Genomic DNA, 24,708 nt, shown 5'->3' with positions numbered 1-24,708 from the left:
AAACTATCTACAATTTAATGAACTGTTCATACATCATGCCCAGTAATAAGTATCTCACTTTACTTTTATGTCTTCTAAGTGGCTCAGAGTTTGCAGCTATGCTGCTTTCGAGAAAATAAAATAGCAGACTGCCAGAGTACATCTGTCCTAGAGTGTGAGTTGGCTCCACAACTGTTTTCGCAAGAGTGACCAATACAGAGATTTCAAGTAAAGCACAAGACCCATTAAAGGCAGCAAGATAAATACTTGAACAACTAAAAATTTCTTTCCTAAATAAAATTATGATTACCTATAGAACTCAAAGCCTCTGAACCACTCCCTAAATCTTGTTCTGAATTAAGGCAGCATGCAACAGTATCTGCCATCCCTCATGTTAAGTACTGAATACTAGCCCAATTTGCTTACCCTCAGCAAGTATAAAGAATCAGGTTTTATTTCAGATTTGTTTCTCTATCCTTAATACTATTTCGTGGGTTCAAGCCTTTAGTGGTACTCCCTTTGAAAGAGCTTCTAATCTATCTTCCTATATAGGGAGCTTGATCTAGCTTGACAGGCCATAATAAAGGTTTGGTGTTCTAAATTAAACAGCTCAGAGCTGTGAAAAGACTTATATTACCATGACTACATTTTGACTTCTCCCATCAGTTAGGTAAAGATTCATTTGTACTTCATAGCCGTAAGGAGTAGCAAACATTAAGACATCATTTTTCTATTCTCCCATGCTGAAACAGGGTATGCATATCCTCACCAACTCTGGAACATGTTGGTCTGACCTATCCTATAAAATACAAGTAAATAAAATAAAGCATGGAATGACCAACTAGTAGTAGCAGTAGATTTAGTGACTTGGTAGCCAGTTTCATTGCTTCATTATCATTAAAGTCAACATTTTTTTCTAATAAGCAGCCCAACTCTTTCTTTGTTTTCACTTTAAGCTCTTTGCATTTTGTCATGTATCCAGTTGACAAAGGACAGTTGAACATCATCATCTCTAAAGGAAAGCAATAGCAAGTAGTTTCACATATAAGACTTATCACCTCTGGACTTAGTGTTTCCTAATCTAGACTAAGAACAGTAAATTTTCTCAACTCTTTGTTGCATGTCATTTTTTTTCCCTCAACCTCAGTGTACCTCTAATATCTATTTTTCAATGAATTTTTGCCCCAAACTATACAACAGATGGCAGCTTATATCTTAATGTAGCTGGCTTGAGCGAATAGGTTACCTCTGCCATTTTCATCAACCACTACTCTTCTCCACTAGCTCTAATAACTCCTAAATTGAGTTCTCCTTTCTTGGACTGGCCTTGTATTGTTGACTCTTGTTCATTTTTACAAATTTTCAGATTGTTGATTTTGCATGCTAGATTGCTTTGGATTATCATCCCATCCTTTGTCCTGCCTTGGGAAACCTGCAAGAGTCTGAAGTCAGCCCAAATACATCATCTATTCCAACAGGCAGTGATAGCCACAGGTCCAAGTTTGTGTGATGCTGGGGACGTTAGCCAGGACGTTAGGTTCAAACAACCTCTTGTTTGGACAGTCCTTAAGACAAGAGAAAACAAAACAAAACAAAACAAAACAAAACAAAACAAAACACAGAAACAGACGCCCTCCTTAATTCTGCTCACTCTCTTCCTTCTAAAACCAGGATTTTCTACCATCCCTATGTTTAGCCTCCATCCTGTAACACACTTCTCTACCAATCCAGAAACCATCACACTTTCATCTATTCTTTTAGGAGTCCTTTTCACAAGAAAGTGTTGGAAGTGTTCTGTTTGCTTCTCTCATTGAATGTTGCATTTACACAGACCCAACTTCTTGGTCAGCTGTTTTGAGGTATTTTCAACACTTCTATATATACATGGAATTCAGAGACACCAGACTGACTATTCAGGTTCTGTTCTCCACAACTCCCTCTCACGTCTTCCCAGTAATGCATAAACTTGAGGTCATGTAAAGTTGTTTTCTAGGAATTCATGACAAAAGTGCTCTAGGAGAAGCACATGTTGTTGCCCAAGATACCTTATCAACATGTATGCAGTCCAACCTGACATACATTAAGTCATTTGTCTGATTCACTACATTGCAGCTCAGCATATAGGTAGTCTGTTTTTCTGCCTGAAAATCCCTCATCGTATCTAGACCTTTTATGAACTTCCCTTGAGGTTCTAACTGGATTCCTCCATAGTAAAGCTGTGATGAACAAGTTTTCTGTCTGAAGATGGTTATTAAAATCTATCTCTTGAGCTAAGTACTCCAATGCGTCATTGGAACTGTCATACAACAAGTAAAGACTAAAGTAAACACTAAAGAGCTCACCGAAAAGAAAAAAAGGAAATTTTCATGAAAAAAGCAAGGAAATAAAGAAGTCTACATGGCAAGAACTGCAGACCAATTTCACAGTAACACTTAAGAGTAGCACTTAAGATATCAAAGAAGGGAGAAGCAGCTTTAAAGCAGTTAATAAGTTAAGCTTCAACAACTTACTAAAAATGTATCTTACTCAATTAAAAAAAAAAAAAAAGAAGAAAAAAAAAGAAAGAAATCAGAAGCTTTTCCCCAAAATTTTCTGACTTTATAGGGAAAAACTAGTATTCTTGTTAGTTTTGAAAATGGATGTTATTCTGGTTTTATGACAATTAGGCTGCCAACAAAAAATCTTTAATTCATAGAGGTTAAATGGAAAATGAACTTCCAGCAGAAATGTTTACTAAAATGAAGAAAATTAGATGACCTGACTTTATGGTGGAGTCTCTAACTTTTTAATAAGGGGTTTTTGGAACAGAAAGAAGTATAATTACTTGTTTGTTTTGCTGTGAATTCAATGAAAATAATTTAAGGCCATGATGAAAGTAATTGATAAACAAAAAATACTCAACGTTTATTGCACTATGGGGCATTTTTCAGCAGAAACTTCATTTTGTTCTCAACTCAGAGAAGAATTTTAATGGGAAAACTTCTACCAGCTGTAATAATTGTATTTATCTTCTTCACAGTTTATACCAGAGGAATCGCTTGTAGAATATTCAAATTGCTTTGTCACTGTGCTTTGATTTGCAAAGGCAATTCAAAATAATAAACAGAAAAGTTTCCCATGTCCTCAAAGGTGACCTAACAGAACATTGCAACAAAAGGATCAGTGCTAGTAAAATTAGGGAAGTGTTAAGATGAAAAACTTTTTAAAGCTGGTGAGATCTAAAGATTTTATGACATCCTTCCACTGTAAGGACAAAACTACTGGCACTAGATTTTTATCATCTGGGCTGTTTCAGGTTAACAGATGATTTCTACAGCCTCTTTTGTTCTGTCCGCAGAGAAAAACAATGACCTCTAATGAAAACTGCATGCAGGCACACAGTATCAGAGGTATTTCTTGACAGTCAGTGGACTCAACCTGATCTTTTAGAAAGAAATTTCAAGGAGCTATCATTGGCATTACGTATCAGAAGATATGAAAAAATCTAAAATGTTGCATTCTGAGCTGCCCTGGCAATTAACAGTTTTGTGCCCACACCTTTCCCACTCCCTCCCATCCCCACATACTTAAAGGGTGAGAGGTGGAGGATGTTTCTTAAAAGTAAAAGAAAAAAATAAATAAACATGACCATATGAGCAATCTGGGAAAAATAAAAGAAACGCTACACTTTATTTTGTGCTTTTATTGAAGGGATAAAAATATATATTGCATCCACTTAATATTGCAAAATACACCAGTAGTTCACAAATCTTTTGAACGGTTTCAGAGATGACACAGACATTTTTACATGTACACATCCTAAAGGTGAAAGGATACTAGACTATTTAATGGAGATTTCTGGGTCTCTTGTCTTCAGCAGAACAGAGTTTTACCACTGGATTTATATTCAGTCTGCATTTTTGCTTTCAATATATTAACTGCATATTATATACAGACTGGAAACTATGAAACACACACTGCCTGCAAAATGAGTTAGCAAAAAATTATTAGGTAAAGAATATTTGTGGTCTATCCTATACTTCAAGATATCTGCCTTGTCAGGAAAAAAAAAAAAAAAAAAAAGAACTGAGAGCAAAACATTTTGAATATATTTATACTTTTGCAACATCTAAATAAATACATAATCAAAAATCTATCAAAGGCTACTAAATATGCAGTTATAATTTCTGACAAAGGGGAATGGTGGAAACAATGTTGCAGGCTTACCCATTTCTTAATTCCCTCTCCTAAGCAATCACCTGTTGGCCACAGCTAGACCCAAACCACTGCCCAATATTGGTAGCAGTTGCAGTGCTGCTCTTGTATTGCAACCTCTTTGAAGCAGGTACCTGCAATGATACTTGAAATACCTAGTGCTTTACATGTTACCTCTCAGTTGCCTTGTATGACAGATGCCATTAGGAAAAAGTCCACGTTTGCCAAGTTCATTATACTGCAACAGAAAGCTCTACGTTCTCCACTGCCTTTGACTTAGAGAGCTGCTCGTACCCCTTCCTGACTGATTTACCTGGATCTTACAGCAATGTGAATGACTCCACAGGACAAGAGAGGACAAAAACCTGTGTTTCACAGAATTTGGGACAGGTAGCAACAGTAACATACGTATGGGGATGAACACAAGAAGAAACCTCAAATGGCTGCTCTGGCTGCTCAATGCCTGCTCTTCATTATGCCGCTGGAAACTGCTCTCCAGAGAGGCATTTAAAGCTGAGACTGGCCAGGTGTGTGTTGCACCCCTAAGTGGGGTATATTCCCCCCCCTCCAAAAAAAACCTCGGGGGGGGTGGGGGGGGGGGGAGGAGGGGGGGAAATATTCACAAGGGTTAAGATGAAGATTAAGAGTCCAAAGCCCTTCCTAGATCAGCGGCTTCCAGAGAGGACTTGTTTAAAAGTAGCAATAGGCTACAGACATACCTATAGCAGCCACAATATACTGTTTGGACCATAAAGTAACATTGCATGCCCTGCCTAGATGGATCAATGGGCAGCTGAAATGGGGTCTTGGACCCACGGATAAAGGTGGGGAGAGGCCCACGGCCTGGCTGGGCTGGGATAGTGAGGGCTGTTGGTGCCCTCAGGGCCCTGACAGCTGGGACACCACCAAAACGGTAATTAAAGATGGAGTTTTGATGCCTACTTTTTTCCATTTCACACTTTTTCAGTGCTTTTGGGATCATGGGAGGATCTTGCCTCCATTAATTGAACATCTCTGTCTGCCTCAGAGGGGAGCATAATCTTCAGCAAACAGGTAAAATCTGTCATATGTATAATGATACTTGCTCTATTTGTATGTGTGATCCTTAAATATATTTTCAATAAGGCTCTGCATGTCCATGGGGTTTTCCTAGGCCACAGTTTCCCACAGTAGGAACATTAAAATTAATGTAGATAAAACCACCAGCAGTCAGAGATTTTTCACCTGATGTAAAATAAAAAACACAAAGCCAGTGAAGTCAGCAGATTTAGGTGAGCGTATAGAGCACTTGAGAATATACCTCTGTATGTCCACTTCAGATAACAGCAAGTTATCTTCAAATTAGTAATTATTTTATTTCTATATATATCCTGTGTCAGAGGTTTCCATAGCAAAAATCCAGCATCACAACAGGTAATGTGAATATGTGAAGAAACACCCTTGCCAGGACAAGAGTCCCAAGGCAGAAATGTACGTGCTCCGATGTCTGCATTGATACGGCATGCACTTATATCAAGCAACCACACAGCACACTTGCAAAACATGCCTGAAACTAGTCCCACGCAGTAAATGCATATGGGAAGTGTTGGATGAAATGCAAAAAACCTCAAACTCTCTACATAAAGTGTATCTGTGTGGAAAAGGAAGAATGTCTGGGGAGAGACTTTCTTCCCTGTAATGAGAAACAAGAACAATTCCACCTGGTAAATCATTTGCTGAAAGATTTTATTTGATGTTATTGGACTCCCCAGAAACATTACGGGAGCAAGTTATCAGCAGAGCACAGATATCACAAAGCTGATAGGTGCTGCAATTATGATTATGATGAAATTATGATATTTTGGCTGCTGCTGTGTACTGAAAAAGTTTAGGAGATAGAATGGCACTCATCACAAAGTGTATCACAAAGATAGGCTGGAGCTAAATATTCTGAAGTAATTCCCGAGTTCATCTAGTCAGTCTGCAAAGTAGGGCTCCTACACTTACAGATCCACTCACTCCCTGTGGTCCCTTCAATTAGAGATTTGGTACATAAGCTAATAAATCACCTTGGACTGAATCCTGAACTTCTGCAGAGAGGCATTGCCATTGCTTTGCTGCTCAACAGAACCTTTCACAAACCCATAAAATAAAGCAAGAGGAGCAACCCAGGCTTTAATTAAACAAAAGCTGAAGATGAATCAACATGTTTTAAAAGATGTTCTCAGCTACACCACATATACTTCCATTGATTCCTGCAGATTCACCTACATGAGTCAAAGACAGACTCTAATCCAGAGTTTAATTTATCCATGTGGAATGAATTTCCGCATTTTTCTAGAGGTTGGTTTCCACTTCGGGGCAGGCAGTACCTTGCTCCTGCAATGCAACGCCTGTCTTCTGTATAGGCTGGCAAAACACAACAGTGGCAAAGGAGATGAAGAGGTGTTGAATGTCATTAGTTCATTCCATCAATCTCACAAAGTTATCATGAAATCCATCAATAACAATAGATATCAAGGTACCTAAAAGCTTTTTCCCTCCTCCCCATTCTCTGTAACTCTCAGTTCTTCTTACATGAGAAAACTGCTGCTGATCTATACTATTGAGTACCTGCACCCCAAAATCCAGCTGATCTCCTTCGCGTAGACAAAAGCCAAGACAGCAGCGTAGACTCAGGTCAAAGGCAGTGATTCTTTTTCACTGTTTGGTGTTCATAAGGCTGCACCAGGAGCATTGCAACATCCACTTCTGGGCTACACGTTGAAAGAAATATGTGGGAAAATGAGAGAGAGGCCAGTGGAGGGCCACTGGGATGCACAGGGCTGGAGCTTGGCATAAGAAGGGAGCTGGGCTTGTTCAGCCAGGAAAAGACAGAACTAAGGCTAGAAAATTACCTTGCTCTGTTTTCTGTCTCTAAATGTCTCTAAAACTGGCCATGATAGAGAAGACTGAGCCAGGCTACTCAGAGGAGCACGGAAAGAAAAATAGAGCAATGAAAATTCATCATGAGATGGTACAGCACTGCAACAGGCTGCCCAGAGAGTCTGGGCAATCTCTGTCCTTGGAGATATTCAAGGCATGCGTGGACACAGTCTTGAGTAACCTGACCTAGCTTTGAGGATGTCCCTGCTCTGAGCTGGAAGCAGACTGAATGGCATCCACAAGTCTATTCCAGCCCAAATTATTCTGTGATTCTAAATCCAAACAAATGAAAGATCCATCACAGGCCTGACTGAAAGAGAGGAAGAGGCAGTAATGGACACTCCACAGCCTGTGTATGTGATTAAGAAATGCACTGAGAAATGCTAATCACAGGGAAAAAAGGAAGACTGTCTTGCTCCCATTTTCAGTAAATCCATGCTAAAGTCGTTCATAAGATAGAAGAAAAAAAGCCCTTATTTTTCCAAAATATGATAAATCCAGCCTGATACACTGTCCTACCCTGTTTCTTGTGAAGTTACTCTGAAAAATCAAAGGAGGTGAAAAACAGACTACATTTTAGGTCAGTAATTTTTTGGGACCAGTCTGAACTTTTTACACTTTCAGGCCTCAAATGAAGCAAGACAAAATACAGTGTAAGACGTGTGCAAAATGAAAAGGGAGCAATCAAACTGCACGCATATTCCAAGTATCATCAACTGATTGGTACAAACAGGCAAGGAAAAATTAGCAGGATTAAAAACAGTGCCAGACGGTCCCAGACTGATCTATTAAGCCCTCTGTATTTGTGCGTAGGTGTTTATTGCAAGGGTAGCAAGCAAAAGGCTTGAGCAAGTGAATATGCATGCACGCTTGCAAAATTTTAGCATGAAGTCAGTGTCAGGCACTTCCCTCCAGTTGTTAGCATGCAGGTTTGTTTAAATTTTCTGAAACAGTTACAATTAGCCACAAAACTTATAGTGTCAGCAAAACAGAAGTATCAGTTTATGCAGACCATGGCTAGATCAACAAGGAAAGGTCAACCAGGAATTTTATGATCACAGGCCAGATTTGCTGCTGACGTTGCCAGACAGATTCCCTAAAAGCAAGGAGAAACATGGCTTCTGATATTGAAGGGATACTCAAAGTAAGATTCCCCTTACACTAGAATATATGTATACACATTACCAGATGTAATTTGCAGAAAACCATGCATCTAGCTATGACTAAATTCAGTCCCACGCAGAGCCAGTACGGAGACCATGTGGCAATAATCTTGTGCTAGCATAGTGAACTGAATTACATTTAACCAACAGAGCCTCATCCTGCTGCCAATAAAATCATCCTGAACATGAAAACCTTTAAAGAATGGGTACTACCATGATTTGATACCAAATTATCACAATTTGTAATAGGCATAAAGACTAAATACTGTGATGGATATAATCGGTGTTTCTCAATGCGTGGCTCTGATTGGAATTCTTTATTCAGACTAAACTCCTACACAATCCAATTAAAGATCAGGTTTTGTATTAAAACAGCTCAAAACATTGGAAAAAAAAATAAAAAAAGAAAAAGACAATGCGAATAAACGTAGCCTGGATAGAAAGCTAGCTGACATTGCTTTCTGCACGTTTCTTTCTGCTATATGATAGTCCACTACATTTCAGTGAGATTACCAATAGAGTAAGACGTCTTTTGGCATGAGGATGAATTACAGAAGAGCTTGTGCTGATGAAAGACCCTTCCCTGATTTATCCAATACATATAAATCATTGCCTTTCCTGATGAAGGGGGCAAGAAAGGAAGAATTTTATCACTCCTACACTTGTCAGAGACTAAAGGATCAGTCAGATGCCAGATGGGAGTACAGGCATTTTCTCATGTCTCTGGTAAAATTAGCTACTGCAGATTTTATGGACCAAGCAACGATACGTGTCTACACATCCAGGATTTGTTTTTGAAATTACGCTCTTTACTATATGTCAGATTTACCTAATACAAAGAGTAACTGGATTTTATTCTCTACACGTACACTCTTCTGGAAGATATGAGATATTAATTGTAAATCTTAGCTATTAATGATTTTTATAATACTTCTATTAAAATATATTATGCCAGACACATCAGTGCTGATTTTTGTCCATATTTAAACTTCTAGTCCTATTTTCTTATTTTTCAGTATATGCAAAGATATTAAGAAGTTGCTAATTTTCCCTTTAATTTTAAATAGCTAGCCCCACTAAAACTCAAATTCACATCAGGAGGTGCTGGCCTTAACCATTGAGCATTGTATCACTTCCTTCTTATATTGGTACTATCTAGTGGGTATTGGACCCAGCTACTTCAGTGTTTACTAAACTCCAAATGCTTTAAGACTGAGTTATTTAATTCTCATAGCATCATAGATTATATAAAAGTAATGCAGCCATCTGTTTGGGTTCAAATTATATTAACACATGAGTGTGTTTGCTTGCCATATCGACATGAAGTTATGACAAAATTCTTTAAGATGGCATATGTGAAAGACAATTTTTTTTTTAATCTTAGTTCCTAAGAATTATGGAAAAGGATGGAGGAAAATACCATGCCTTCTCTTCAAACAGTTGCATTTCATTGAAGAACATCTACAAAGAAAATCTATTGTACCCCATTCTGAACAGATAGACCCTTGCAGTAAATGTGGTAAAGCAAGGGAACTTACCTAGTGGCTTTTTTTATCTCAATACAGACATTGGCTGCCTACCAGCGACCCATTGTAACCAGCATCCTGTGGCAGTCCAGTGTTCATTTCAGTGAACTCAAGGATTCCCGCTGATTATTCTCGTTTACTTCAGTGGAGGTCCAGTCCAGCCATGTATCAGTGTCAAGTGTATGCCTTTTACTTGTCTATTTTTTAATTGTTCAACAGTTCTGCTGTTGTGCAGCAAACTAATCTGATCTTAAATTCTTCTCTTTCTCTCAAAAGCATTAGTTTAGGGATAAGAAAACCAGATAAACTGTGTTTAGGATGTGAACTGCATTTTTTCCTAGCTCACTGAGAACACAAATGCAATTTCTCCCTTCTGCAGTACACAGAGATACACCCCTGCCCAGGCACAGGGCTTTACACTTTGCTTCTTGCCTGACCAAGTAAAAGCTTAGAAAACTCGTATCTTGCTAGGGCAGATGCTGGATGGAGATGAAGTTGTAGATAATGCATTGTGCTTTCATGGGATAACCAAAAGCATTACTGCCTCCAACTACTGTATCTGCCTGGAGTCTCTATTTCCAGACATTTGAGGGGTGGAGAGTGGAAACCCTCCATATCACACAGTCAGGCATGAGCTGCACAGATAAGGAAGTTCAGGAATAAGGAATTGAGTTCCAACAACCCTAAATGAAGCGAGGAAGGTCAGGAGGAGCTGAGCCTCTTCAAAAGTACCAGAGCTTAAAATTTTGAATGAAACATGCTCTTTGTTTAACTCTTCCTAGTAGTGCAGCAGGTAACTTTGACTTGACAGGAAAGCACCTGGCTCACTACTGCCATAGCTAAAGCTGGTTTAAAAAGGGAAACCTGTTGGTATACAGATCTTAGAATGGAAAGGAGTTTGTGACCCTTTTTAGAAAGCCTTTCTCCATTTTTCTGCTGCTATTTCCACTTATTTTGCTTATTTATTGTTAGACAATAAAAAAGACAGGAATTCATCACAATCCCCCTGAGGTTTTCTATTATTTTTTGGTCAACACTTAATGACAATAGCTTCCCAGAAGTAGAATTGAGAATACCCTGAACTGCAGAGAGAGAGAGAGAAGAGGAATGACAACTGATTTGCATTTGAGACTGTTTTTTCACTGCCTTTTTTTTTTTTTTTACCAGGTCCGTTAAATGTGCAAATATTCCAAGAAGTATTAATGTGTAATAAATTTTGCTTGATTGGTGACTCCTTTCATGCAAATCAGGAATCTTCTTACATAAGACAGTGTAAGAAAAAAATCCTTCTTTCAGCCAGAGAAGTGAAAAGTCTGTGCTGGGTTTATATCACTTCTTCAATCCTTAAAACACTTCCCATACCAGATACTAATGAGCAACCCAACAACTCTATTAAATAGTGTACTTCATAGTCAAACTGAAAATTGGATTCTAGAGTGGGGAGAAAAAAAAACACAAACCAAAACAACAACAAACACACAATTTATTGCTCACATAAATAGATCCTCCTGAAAAGTGACTTCACAGCCTTGGTGCTGCATAGTGCCTCCTTTAAAATATACTTTTCAGAGGGAAGGGGTACAGCTTCATCCACAGAGTCACTATATACAGAAAGCTTCCTTCACTAAAAATAAACAAACAAAAAACTGAACAGCACAGTACAAGTTGAAACATTGACAGAAAAACACCATACTCAAACTTGTCATTCATTCTGCAGCCTGCGAATGCGTGTTCTAAAATATTTGTCAGTTAGAGCTTGTTCCTCTCTGTCCTGCCATGTTGCTATGTCATGACTCTTGGAGATCTGACTGGGTAAGATGCCATACAAAAGGCAGGTGTGTTTGTCAGCTAACAGTTGCCTAAATTCCTTCCGGATTTGTTTTTCAGTTTGGCTGTCAAATCGACCTGGATTCTCAGCCAACTTGTGAATTACTATTTATTTTTACCCTCATATGCAACTTTGGGCAAAAAACACTGGCACTATGCTTGCAACAAATATAATCTTGGACTAGTGCTACAGGCAAACATAATGCTAGGGTGGTATTAAGAATAAAATATTCTTCAGCCGTGTAAAACATCTGCAAGGTTTGCCTTCTCTGAAGCATGCTTTTTAGACCCTGCCTGGAACTAGAGATTTCATAGGAGGCTGTTTTTCTTTTGTTGTTGGACTTGAAATACAACAGGAGCAGCCGGCAGAAGTAAGCTCAAAAGCCATGGGGCACACAAAGCACCTTGACTCCACTGAATGTGGAGATACAGAACTGTCGGGCTACATCCTAAGGCAACCAGCTGGGTGAAATTCCTGTGGACTCAGCTGGAGCTTCCTACAAAAATAAAGTTTGTGAATATAGCCCACTGCAGACTGCTTCAGCTTACGCATTTGCTTTTATGCACTGGTGTCTTAACTGCTAGTTAACTTTGCTCTCCATTTCACCTTCTCTGTCTTTCATCTTTTCCCCAGTCTTGCCTATGTGGGGTGCTGTCACTTTATTCCTAGCTTCCCATCACTGGGAGGACCTTGGTTAGCCCTACAGATGCCAAGTGAATAGCCAGGTTCCACTCTGTCTGCCTCACCTCTTCTACAAAACAGAGGGCAAATATAACAAAATTACCTTTCAGTAGAAAGCTTGCAGTGTTTGAAGGTTTGATACTGATTTTTAAACATGCAATCATCTTTGAAGAGTGTAGCTGTGCTCACCTCTGAAGGAACCAGATGCTGCAACAAAAGTTGATTTTTTATTTTTTTAATTTTAATTTTTATTTTTTTTTTTGTAAATTGCTTTGGTGGTTAACTTTGCAGTAATTTGTTCAGGTAGCTCTAAAAGAACAGAGGAAGGGAGAGACTGGAGATGAACAAACATGAAAGAATATGCAACTGTGCTGATACTAATTCTGCTCACATTTTTGCTGAGAATTAAGTAGGACAACACTTAGAGATGAGCAAGTCACATTTTTGGCAGTTCGCAAGACTGTCACACTATAGGGAATATGTTTTTTTTTTTTTTTTTTTTTTTTTTTCCTTTTTAAATCCAGAAGGCATTGCAGAACATAGAGGGAGGGTTGTAGTATTTTTTAAAATCAAAAGGATTTCCTTGTATTGTTATACTTCCACATTTCTTGAAACCCAAATTCCTTATTTTGAATTCATATCTCATCTGAAAACATCAGATTAATTTCTGGACCTCATCCAGGCATCTTCTCACCTGGACATTGACCTCATTCTGCTGTGGTTGTTTTCCACTCACTGTTCCCCATGTAATGAGTCTGCTCCTTTAACGCTTCCTGAATGCAGTCCCACAGTGACAGTGCTGTGGTTGCAGCATCCAGCCATGCCCTGCCTGGAGCTCCTTCATTTAACATTTTATGCTTTTCTTCCTCTGTTTTTCTTGCCTTACCAAGGTCAGCTTCAGAGACTGCTGCCCTAAGCCAAGACTGGGCCAACCTGCTCCTTTCCTCTCTTCAGGCCTGAGCTTACCCTTGACTTTTCACTTTTTCTTTGGTCTGCCTTTGACTTTAGCCGTTCTATCACTCTTGTGATACAAACGTGTTTAGTACAGACCTGGAAAACACGAAGCAGTCAATTAATTTATTTCCCATCTGATTAGCATATTAACTGTTCCTTATGTAAAAATAAGGAACAAAATTTGTCCTATACTTAAAATTGTTGATCATTTTATTTTGGCAAAATGATTTCATGATCATAGCCGATCTGTTTCAGCAGTATAATCTTATGTATTTTAAAATTCATCCAAACTCTGTACAGTGGCTAGAGCAGCATGAAAAGACAACACTGTTCCACCCACATAAACAAAGCTAAAAGCAGATTAAGCTGATAATGGCATCCACACACAGAACTGCACAGGTTTAATAAAAATACCACATTTTTATCTACTTCTCTATATGTCCCACATGCAAGTCTTTAAACAACTCCCTGAATCTAAACTGAGCATATGAATTTTATGTGAAAAATCAGTGTATTTTCGCAGATCTTAGAGACTGATTATTCTTCACAGAAAATGCATCATCTTTATTCAATTAAACTTCTCTATATGCAGTGTTTTATCTTTGTGCTTACACATATTAACCGTCATGCAGGTGGGTCACTTAATTAGGCTTTGCTGAAACCTGAAGTGTGAATCATCAGTAGAAATAACTGTGTTCCCATAGCACTGCAGACCATCATCTACCTCTGCTACACACCAAACCCTTATACTTCTGTAAAAGCAAATGTTTACTGACAATCACAATCTGGAAAAAGAAATTCAGATTCTCTGTGTTCTTTAGGCAGTTTTTAATTTTTAACAAAATGCAGGTTTGAGAAAATAAGGTATCAGTCTATTAATCTAGTATTTTTCAAACAAAGCTGGACTGAGAGTTCTCAGTGTGTGCAGACACACATGTGAGCATATGTGTATGTCACAACAACAGCATTTTGTGAAATGTTTCTGGAAAAATAGTAAGAGTTTCCATTTGTTAATCTAGACTTTACATTATTTTTCAAATGATTTGTTTTAGCGACAACTCAGGGATTTGGCAAGCATTCCTCTTGTCTTTTGTATCATAGATAAAGAGGATTGATTGCAGCTCACAGGCTGTATCACTGGGCTCGGTATCACCATAAACTACAGATTTAACAATCTTGTAGGTGCAAAAAAGTGGGATGAAAGACTCCAAGCTGAGAATTCAAGGGAGCATCAAAGGAATTAATCTACTACAGAGGCAGGCAGAACAAAGCGGAGGATCTTATCTGGAAGTAAGCAGGAGCTTTTTGTCATAAAAATAAGGGGGGTTGAAAAAGAAGGAACAAAAGAAATAACTGAGAAGTAGTAGTGGGGCACAGGGAGTCAGAGACTTGAAATATGGTCCATCCCCTGACATCTCTGGGCCCCTGCCCAAAGAAAGGCCTCTGAACTCTCCCACTGCCCTGCCAACCTTCTTAGTTAGAAAACACCTGAACAGAACTGTACCAAGTGCTTGTCCACACCAGTCCCCAGCTCCAGTGTCTTACAATTGCTCCTGTCCTACAGATAAAGAATATTACTAAGAAAACAAGAAAAGGCTGAGAAGAGGAACAGGCTGTTTCCTACCTTAGCTTTCTCCTAGCACAAATGGAACTTTGGAAACACGTTACACGTTTCTTTACCAAAGGCCTATGATTTAGCTTACACTCAAACTGATTAATGAACTTCAGTTAGCAGGTATACGATTACTTTTCCAAGTTGCTCATTGGTTTAAGATTCTGGCAACTACTGACAAACTAGCTGTTCATTAGGGCAGGATCAAATTATCTCATATCCAAGAACAGCAAAGGCTCAGCACCATGCAGCACAGACGCTGTGGAGGGAAGCGAGACCCAGCATTTGACGCATTCGGGACTGGAGGCTCCAAACAGCTGAGTTTGCAGCCGAGCCCAGTGAACCAAACCAGACAACAGCTCCCCAAGGAAAATGCTCTCCTCATTGAAGCAGTAGAGCCATCTGCTACCCCTTTTCCCCCACCACTCCTCAGTCCCTGAGGTAAGTAGGAGGACTGGCAGAGCAGGCAGCAACTCCTGCAAAGGTTTTGGTGGGGGTGAACCCCCCCACCACCGTGTGTATTTTGGGAAGGTGGAAGAATCCCCCTGCTATCTGCAGGTGAGTTCAGTGAGCTGTGGTCCTCTTCCTCGGGGAAACTGCATGCATTAACCGGAGGTTTCAAATCTATTTGCTGCTTGGACGCACAGCAAGACATTCCCTCATTTCTTTGCAAGACTGGAGAAGCAGAGGGAGATGCCAAAGCTACCGGGAACCCCAGCATCTCTCCAATACACACCCTGAAAGTCTGACACCTACTCGTGCCACAGCATGAAGGCAGGATTGTGCAGTGGAGCAGCTGGGGACCACTCATAGCAGCCCCTCTGAGCACTAGCAAGGGGCAGACCTTGGTTCAGAAGCACCGAGTTTTAGGCGACACAAAAAGGCAAGGAAGAAAGGGTCTTCTGGAGGGGCAAGGTATAGCAAAGAAGATTGTCCAGACCCAAGCCCAACAAATTAGCAGCAGATCCTTTCTAAAAAGTAAATATATTTATATATATAAAATAAAATAATAATTTAAAAAATATATATACATATATAAGTGAAATGTGAAATGCATAGAGACAGTTAAATTTCAGGAGACTGCTTTGTAGAGAGAAAGGTAGAAGAACAGATGGACAACCAAGAACTAAAAGAGGAGATGGAAGAAAAAAAACAAACTGAAAAACATAATTGTCAAGGAAGAACAGAGGAAGAGGTCACCTTGGTATTGACGAAACTTTGGTCAGTGAATGTGGAGATATCAATCCCCATAAAACCAAGGAAACAGCACTTTCATGACTTGATGGAAGCTAAGTGACAATGAGGAAGGCATCACAGTATCTTGGCTGTTACTGTATATGGGGAGAGAACTGGAAACAGAAAAACTGATTCCCTTCCCTCCTGCAGGAAGGAAAGTGTTACACAAGAACCTAACAGGCAGGAGTCCTAAGTGTTTCCTCTCCCCTTTTTTACATACTCGGCAGCCAGATGATCAAAATCTACCACTATATTTTACATATCAGAAATTAAAAAAGTCAAAACCAATCAATATTTTACTAGCAGCTACTCTTTGGCCTGCTTGGGAGGGTCATGCAGTAACTCCAGTTAGATCAGAGGTCATGCTGACAAAAAAAAAGCCCTGTATAAAGAAAAATCACTTGTAAATTTGGAGGCAAAAAGAGAAAACATAAAGGAAAGAAAGAGCAGGGAATACAGGTCTTTTTTAAAGCCATTTATATTAAGCAAGAAGAGAACTTTCTGACTGGAAGTGCCTAAGCGGCATCAAATCATTTTAGCAAAACTGCAAAATCTCCACCATGAAATACTTTCAAAAGCAGGCAAGGAAAGCATTCCTATGGAACAACGTAAGTTCAGCTGATTCCACTTGCGTTTGGAAGAATGACTATGATTTCTATGAGAGGGGAGGGGAGGAAAAGGAAAAAAAAAGAAAAAGGAAAAAAAAAAAGGCAAGTGCAAGGTTTTCATACTAGAACCTAAAGCTAGAAGAATCTGGGCTACATAGTTCAGACCATACCATTCACGCAAGAAATTATTGACTTCTGGTTGGTTTTGTTTGTCTACTCGGAGATTAACAATTAGCTCTTCAGAGGTGGAAGCGCCTCTACCTTGCATGTGTCTGCAGCAGCATGGTCCCAAGTGTTGGGGTCTGTTGTAGCACTATCATGGGTTCAGTGTTTAGAACATACACGGGGCCAATGTTTTGAACCACTAGACAGTAATTTGCTTTTATGAACCTGAGATTGCTAGAACCCTATCGTCGCACTTGCAGGCAGATGGAATACATGTAACATGTCTTTCATGAATATATCCCAAACGCATACTATCTACTTCATCAGAGCATGTGGTGGGTACAGAACTATCAGTTTCCCTTCTTGGGGGTTGTATTTACATCTTTAACCACTAGTTACTCCTGCAAAGTTCTCATGACCTAGAGAATTTAATGCCGTACCTTTTGAATGGAACCAAATATACTACTAACTGGAAGCTGAACGTTCAAAAAAGCATGAGTTGCATTTTCAAAAGCCACTTAAAACTCCCAGAAGCTGCCTTACTGTTTCAGAAGTGTTGTGACAACACCCAGTCTGTGCAGTTAAAGGTGCTAGGATACAAAGGGGAGAACAGGGAGGTAACTAGTGTTGTAAATTGGGCTGACAGCTTTAGTTCAAGTTTTCAGAGGAATCTAGGGACACAAACTCAGTGTTTTCATCCAAGTAATCTTGTCCTCAGGACTGCCTGAGCCAGCCTGAGTTACAAATACATCTGTTCAGTTTTCAGTATAAGCAGATATTTAAGAATGTCAGTGTTTCGTTTACTTTTATGACTGGGATGTAGGCTCCTAAAATGCTCTGATGCATTTAAAACTTTAATCCAGATCATTCAGCTGACTGTTGGCAGCTTCCAGCAGATGCTGCAAGCTCAGCACATCCATGCTGCCTGAATATTGGGAAAAAGTCATTGAAGAAAGGCAGTGGAGAACAGCACAGTTTGGTACATTGGACACTAGAATTAAAGTCAGGGTGTCAGGGCACACATGCTACTGAGAGTGCCATTTTTTGCATGACATTAAAAACGGACTGACCAATAATTATTTCCGGTCATTTAAATTCCTGTTTCATTTTGAGAACTAGCTTGGTCCAGCCCACTTTGGACAATTAGATCCTTACCCTCATTTAGCCATAGGATATTTTGTAATGTGTCAATGACGTTTCCCCAGTATGAAGTAATTTACAAGTATTTATAGACTATTATAAGAAAATAAAACATTATTGATGTTATCAAGCCTAATACACAAATATCAAGAGTCTACCGTATCACATAATAATCATCATCATTTTTGTTTAAACTATGAAAAAAGTATCAAAGGATGTACCTATGAAACTCTTGGATTAAGCACTTCTAATGCAAGACAACTGGATTTATCCAATGAGATATTTCCTGTGTTGTCATATAAATAAGGAGCAGTCACATGTATATAGGCATATACACTACCTAGACCATGAAACTAAAATTTCTCCTAGACTGCAAAGAAATGATCGCATCATTAGAAAGACAATTTCTATAAAGCTTTATGCTTTATAGCCATTCCATGCTTTTAATACAGCTGCCACACCAGTAATAAATAATAGAAAACTATTTACAAATGTGTTATAAAGCCAGTTGACTATAGAGACACATTAAGAAAACTGCAGGTGCTCAAATCCAAAGTAGGCAACAAGATAAAACAACTCAGAATGTGTTTAAAATCCCTCTAGGCCAATGTGTTATTACACACCCATCGGAGATCCATCCTGTTCACACCATCAAATACCAGACTGTTAATTCCTAGACTTTTAGCTCTTAAAATTTAACCTACTCAATGACAGTCACCCTATAAATAAATAAAAAACAGTAATTATGTGTCATGCCCATTGGGGGAAGTGGGGCTTCTGGGCTTTTATTTATCTATTTGAAAACAAACAAGAAATCCACGGTGTTTTAGCAAGAATAATGAAGGATTTTGCATCTTACGTTGTGCAACCACAGATGAATTCAAGACTGACCAGAAGCATAGGGATGAGAGAACAGGTGGGCACAGCTCACACAGTAACTCCATATGCATGCCATGGAGAAAGAAGCAGGGAAACTGAACCGCACAGTGCACTCTGCTGCGTCAGACCACCGGCAGCTTTTATTACCTGTAAATATGCAACATTTAGACCCAGGGACACAATAAGGACCAGCCACCACAGATGCCACGACGATGCCAATACATGCAGGCCAATCCAGCCCATTTTTCCCCTCATGACCACAGCAAACCACCAAGGAGCAGGCAGAGCAGCCCAGCCATCAGAGCCCACTAACACACCCCAGTCGTTCCCAGGGTGCTGCTCCAGGGCCAGTGCGTGAGCTGCCTTTGCCACAAGACCAGGACCAGGTGTGCTCTGGAATGCCCATGCATTTCTGCTGGCCTCCCCTGGCTGAGCAGACACACTCGGAAGCAGTACATGTGATTTTGTCTTAACCTGTGATTCACTGGACAGTTAACAGTAACAACACCAGCAAATAGCACTGACCGAGATGCCAGGAAACAAACAGTATTTGTAGACCTCTACTCCAGCTACCAACCCAGCTCAAGTCACACCATAAAGTCTCCAGATCCCCTCAAAATATTAAAGAATTTATTATTTAATTTAAAAGCAGTTACAATCGAAACCTGAAAGAATGGAAATGCATCATGAGTTTGGTATTGAAAAGTCCAATGCTTTATGACCTTGTGGGCCAGATATGAGCTTCTGAAAGACAAAATCCATCACCTGCCTGTGATGGTCTCCACCGTTAGATGCATAAATAACGGCATGATTATACATGGGACTTTTCTACATCAAAGTTGTGATTTTTATTCCCTTAGAGCACTGCAGAGTTCACTGCACGGCACAAAGGCAGCGGGGACTCCGCGGCAGCGAGATATGAGAAGCAGCGGGCATACAGTAATCTCGTTCTCCTGAGCCCCGTGACACCGACACGCGGGAGCACAGAGTACCTGCCAGAGGGGTATCGAGGCTTTGTCAGCCCTCAGAAGGGACAGTGACACATAGCACTTGGTGACCCCCTAGACTCAAATTCTCACTGAGAACAGCTTTATAACAAACCACACCGATAGCTGATACGGATGCTGCACACAGCCACAAACGAATGCTTTCATTGCTTGATTTGATGCCTGTGGTCCAGTGTTGAGGCGCAGCGCAGCCAAATGTGGGTTATTTACGTGCAGCATTTACATCTCTTGGCTTTTGGTAGCGACGATCCTTTATCAGAAACTCCCACAAATTCTCCCTGACTTTGCTGCTTGTTCAGCTAGAACCTCACACCAACCGGCACCGGCTTTTCTCAGCGACAAACACAAATCGCGATGCTTCGACCGACATCACGACATCCACCAGAGACACCCACGGCCGCGGAAAGCCCCGCTCGGGCTGCTCTCGGTGCACTACCGACCCCACACCGGGGTAGCCCCGCGGTCGTGGCCAGGCCGCTGGCAGCCGGGGATGAGCCGGCGCGGATATTAAAGGCAAGGCAAGGCAAGGCAATCCTCTTAGAGAAGGGGCCAGCAGGTGCACCCACCCTGCGCCCACCCGAGCTGCGAGCAAACAGGGGGCAGCTGGGCCGGGCCTGAGGTGTCATCGCCCCCGGGTACAGCCGGGTGAAGCCGTGCCAAGCCCGGCCGAGCAGAGCCGAGCCCCACCGGCCCCTCACAACGCCCGACCCGCTAAGTGGGGCGGTTATATAAGAGCGGCCGCCGCCGGGCAGCGGGGACCCGCTGTCCCCCGTTTCTCCCCCGCTCCCTCCAGGCAATGCTGCTGCCTCTCCCCGGCCCCCTCCCGGCTTGCTGCCCCCGGCCAGCACCTTCTCCTGGGCGCGGTTGAGGCGTTTCTGGACGTTTTTGGCGAAGATGCCCGTCTTCATGTCGGCCATGGCTGGCGGCGGGGGGAGCGGGGGGGAGGCGGGCGAAGCAGAGCCCGGCGGCGGCGAGCAAGGCAGGGATGGAGGGATGGAGGGAGGGAAGGAGGGCGAGGAAGAGGAGGAGGAGGAAGAGGAGGAGGGCCTTAAAGACACGGCCGGGAGAGGCGGGGCCGCCCGAGCCTCAGGTGAGCCGCGGCCCCCCGCCGGGGGGTATCGTCTCCTCGCCCCCGCGAGGTGATTCTCCCACGCTGTAAATAAATAACACAAAATCCGGGGAGATGCAGGCTGCGGGGAGCACACAAAGGTTGCCCGAAGCTGCCAGTGCGGGGGTGATGATGGCCGAGACCCGCCGGTGGCTCCCGGCCTCCAAGCTCTGCCTGCGCTCTCGGGTCAGCTCTGGGTGACATCTGGGGGACGAGGTGTCGGGGACCTGCACCCAGGGCTGTGCGCAAGTGTGGCTGCCAGTGGCACTGCGTCTGAAATCTGCCTTCATAGGTAGCCCCAAATTCACTGCTGGTATTTATTCCTGCTCCTGGGCCAAGCACAGAGTGCCCTGATCCCAGAGAGCAGAAACAAGCACCGCAAAGCAAAGCACAGTGGAGCTCTAGGCTCTGAGCCTGTGTTCTTCTACAGGGAGCTGTTCTAGATGTGCAATGTTTTCCATTGATTTTTCAGATCGGTGCAAAACGCAAGCCAGAAGGTCATCACTTGTACCTGCCAAAAGGAAACATCTCCTACAGCTAGAAAGTCCAACTGTGTTTCATGAGACCTTACATTTCTGATACCTGTCCAGTCACAGACCTGCATTATATGTTTTCCTGAAACATTAGGAAGCAGAATAAATGTACTGACTGCAGAGGTAACAGTGCTTAATGAACTTTCGACCTATGGGAGGTGCTTACTAATTATTACATAAACAACTTTTAAAAAGAGAAAAATACGAAACAAATGCAGAAATACAAAGAAAGTGCATCATAGCAACCAAGGAAAGCATTTAAAAAAAAAAAAAAAAAAAAAAAGCAGGCAGAGTCTCTTATACCGTTGTTAAACTGATGAAAGATCAAAACAAAATCCCAGTGTGCCTGTGGCTCCAAATTCTTTGAAGTAAGTTTTAACAGCTTCTTCAGAGTTTTTCCTTCTGGCCAGGTGGGTGTCTATTCCAAAAGGATGTGTGACTTTAATAATAATAATAAAAATCTTCAAAAAGATTGTCTTAACTTTGATTACTTATGAATTTTTTTCATCAAAAGATAATCAACACAGCACATAGCAGCATCAGATTATATTTGGTTACAGGGATGCATGCAAGCTACTAGGGAAAACACTTTCAGACACTTTTGTCCCTGTCTGTCTGTCTAATCTAGTGATAGTGGATCCCACAGTGTCAAGCCCCAAAATGTATTTTCATGCTGATGGATGAGGAGCATGAAGATGTGTCAGCTGTAATCAGTCATACACCCAGTTTTTTCCTCCTCAGTCAGTCAATCTGCACTGGTTTTGCCCCATTTAATGGCCTTGGACAACAGCAAGGAATGGCTTTTTCACTGATCAGTTTATGAATGTGCATGGTGCTCTACATCATCTAAATTTTGGAAAGTAAGTAACAGCAAATGATCAGGCTAATAGATCCATATTCCCTATGCTAACAAAATCTATCTGTCATTTTTAACACTTATTGTAAATCTATCTTAAAACTTCCCTATTAAAATATGTTTTAAAGGAAATTTCTTCCTCTGTGTTGCTGATACCCTAGTTGGAAATAAACAATGTTTCAAAATGAAGAATTATTTACTACACTTTGCCCTGGTTGTTTATTCTTTATATTTGTTATGGTGTTGTTTATTTGGTTTTATTTAAATTGACACTTCAGTTTCACGCTTGAATAGCAGGGATGACCAGTCATTCATAGAAAAATGTTCCTAGTGGGGTGTCTACTTTTAAATGTAAAATCTGTAAGGGGCAGGGTGGAGGTAAATGTTACTACTATTGCTACGTCACCACTTTTGCCAGGTTTTTATTCTGGTTCACCCAAAATCTTAGAGAAGGAGCAAATCTACATCTCTTCTGACTCATCCACAACAAGGTTTCTAATCACTTCTGCTTTTCTGAGCACTCTTATTTCATGTAAAGCAATAAAATGAGAAGAGACTGGTCGGTTGGAGTCAATTTTACAATGTCAATAAGACAAAAAAAAAAAAGGCAAGTGTCTTACAGCCATTTCCACTGGAATGATAATTCCGATATAGCTGTCAACTGTTTAGGAGTAACACAGAGATTTCTACCTCATGGAACTGTACAAACAGTAACAGAGACTTACAACGCATAAGCCAGATATGGTAGATAAAAGACATTTCAATCATAAGTGAGCTATTTAACAGGTCAGAGCAGTGGCAAAGTAGCGTGGGAAATGAAGACTATCCAAATAAAGCTGCAGTTGAAATCACACAGTAACTGGGTATTTTGGAAGGCAGAATACCTGTACACAAATTCAGCACCAGTCAGGACAAACAGATTAGCAATAGAAAATGAAAGTGAGAAGTTAAATAACTTCAAATTTAATGGATCTGAGTTTTAAACGGTTTTATATAAACAATGCCTGCTTGGTATTCTTTTAGAAGTTTAGGTCAGGATATAATAGGCAGAGAAAGACTTACTAAGCTATCAGACAAGTTCTGTTATGTCTCACTGCTCTTTGGTTGTGGGTCATGGAGAGGCGAGCTATCTGTCAAATCACGAGACAAGGAAGGTAATGAACACCGTGGAAGATACCGTGTCAGAAGAAAAAAGTATCTTCATAAAACAAATGTGGTGCCAAACCCTGCAAAAATCTACTCCAGAAAAGAAAAATAATAAAATCTGGTTTTAATAAAATATATATGTTCTATATTCAAAGACATAGGCATTTACTTTTAATTAAAATTGTTATAGTTAAAGCCAAATGCAGATTTTATTTTATTTTTATATTTTTCATCACTGTTGTAACTTCAGATTAAGACTTCTCTTTCAGTATTAACGTGCTAACATACATTGAATCTATACTTACATTCTGGCACAGAACACCAGTTTCATCACTGGGAAGCATTTTATCTGAGAGGTGGAAGTGCTCTTTGATTTCAGCTTAATTTTTTGAACCTGTCTGATTTCACAGAGCTACACACTGGGAAGATGTGCTTGGCAACAGCCTCGCATTTTTCCTCTGGATGCCTGTCCTGCCACTGATTTCTGTCAGCAAACAGTTGGGATGACACCCCAGGCCCTGAACCCCCTGAAAATGAGCCTTAGGTTGGAAAGCAGCACTAATCAGGGCCTGCAGAACTCGCTCACAGAATGAGCACCAGTGTCTGTGAAATTCAGTCCTGGGTAACACCTGTGAAGCACAGATATTTGTGTTGGACTTCAGCAGGGGGTGCGTTCCTTGCCCTTTCCAAATCTTCTTCCCTGAAAAAGAAGGAATTAGAGAAATGCTTCAAAAACAGCATTTAATATCACGTTAGTGAGAGAATGCCTGGAATTATCACTGCCTTTGGGGGAGTCTTCCCAGGTTTGAGGCTGCTCAAGTAGATAAGTAGACATGACAAGAGATCCAAAATTCATTAGGACTAGGAGGTGGGAGTAGGAGTAAGGAATTAAGCATCACTCAGTTCTATACTAAATATTACTTTTCTTTGTACACAGTTGAAGTGTCAATAAAATACATAGTTGGGGGAAAAGACTAAAATGATAAGGACAAGCATTTTGGACATCCAAGAATAGGCTTCTGCATTGCTAGAGCTCCTGGAATCGACAGCTCCCTCCCCTAGTGAGGGTAACTGCCAATCTGGACCCTGCTGCAAAAGGAGACGCACAACAAAAATTGGCTTTACGTTGTGTCATTTAGACAGCAATAGGGTCGTGATAGGAGCACATACATTGTTAATTCAAGCGTTA

At 40.7% G+C, this 24,708-nt stretch overlaps 1 protein-coding gene and 1 long non-coding RNA gene across 2 annotated transcripts in view; both read right to left on the bottom strand.

The window, feature by feature from the left end:
* Positions 1-20,793, bottom strand: part of AMPH (amphiphysin) — a gene marked incomplete at its 5' end in the record, with an annotated part of 132,346 nt that extends 111,553 nt beyond the window's left edge. The window contains one exon of the mRNA XM_082754800.1: positions 20,725-20,793. Within this exon, the coding sequence (XP_082610926.1) occupies positions 20,725-20,793 (69 nt within the window). The remainder of the gene's footprint in view (positions 1-20,724) is intronic.
* Positions 20,794-21,675: 882 nt separating this feature from the next.
* LOC309875106 lies at positions 21,676-24,189 on the bottom strand. The gene is made up of 3 exons (XR_014316982.1): positions 24,149-24,189; positions 23,436-23,503; positions 21,676-21,935 (listed from the first exon to the last, which is right to left on the bottom strand). It is a non-coding gene; the product is annotated as an uncharacterized lncRNA (long non-coding RNA).
* Positions 24,190-24,708: the final 519 nt, after the last annotated feature.

The sequence above is a fragment of the Aythya marila genome (genome assembly GCF_965140915.1).
Source record: "Aythya marila genome assembly, chromosome: 2".
Taxonomy (NCBI): domain Eukaryota; kingdom Metazoa; phylum Chordata; class Aves; order Anseriformes; family Anatidae; genus Aythya; species Aythya marila.
Note: the sequence above shows the minus strand (reverse complement) of the source record. Positions and strands in the feature narration are given on the sequence as shown.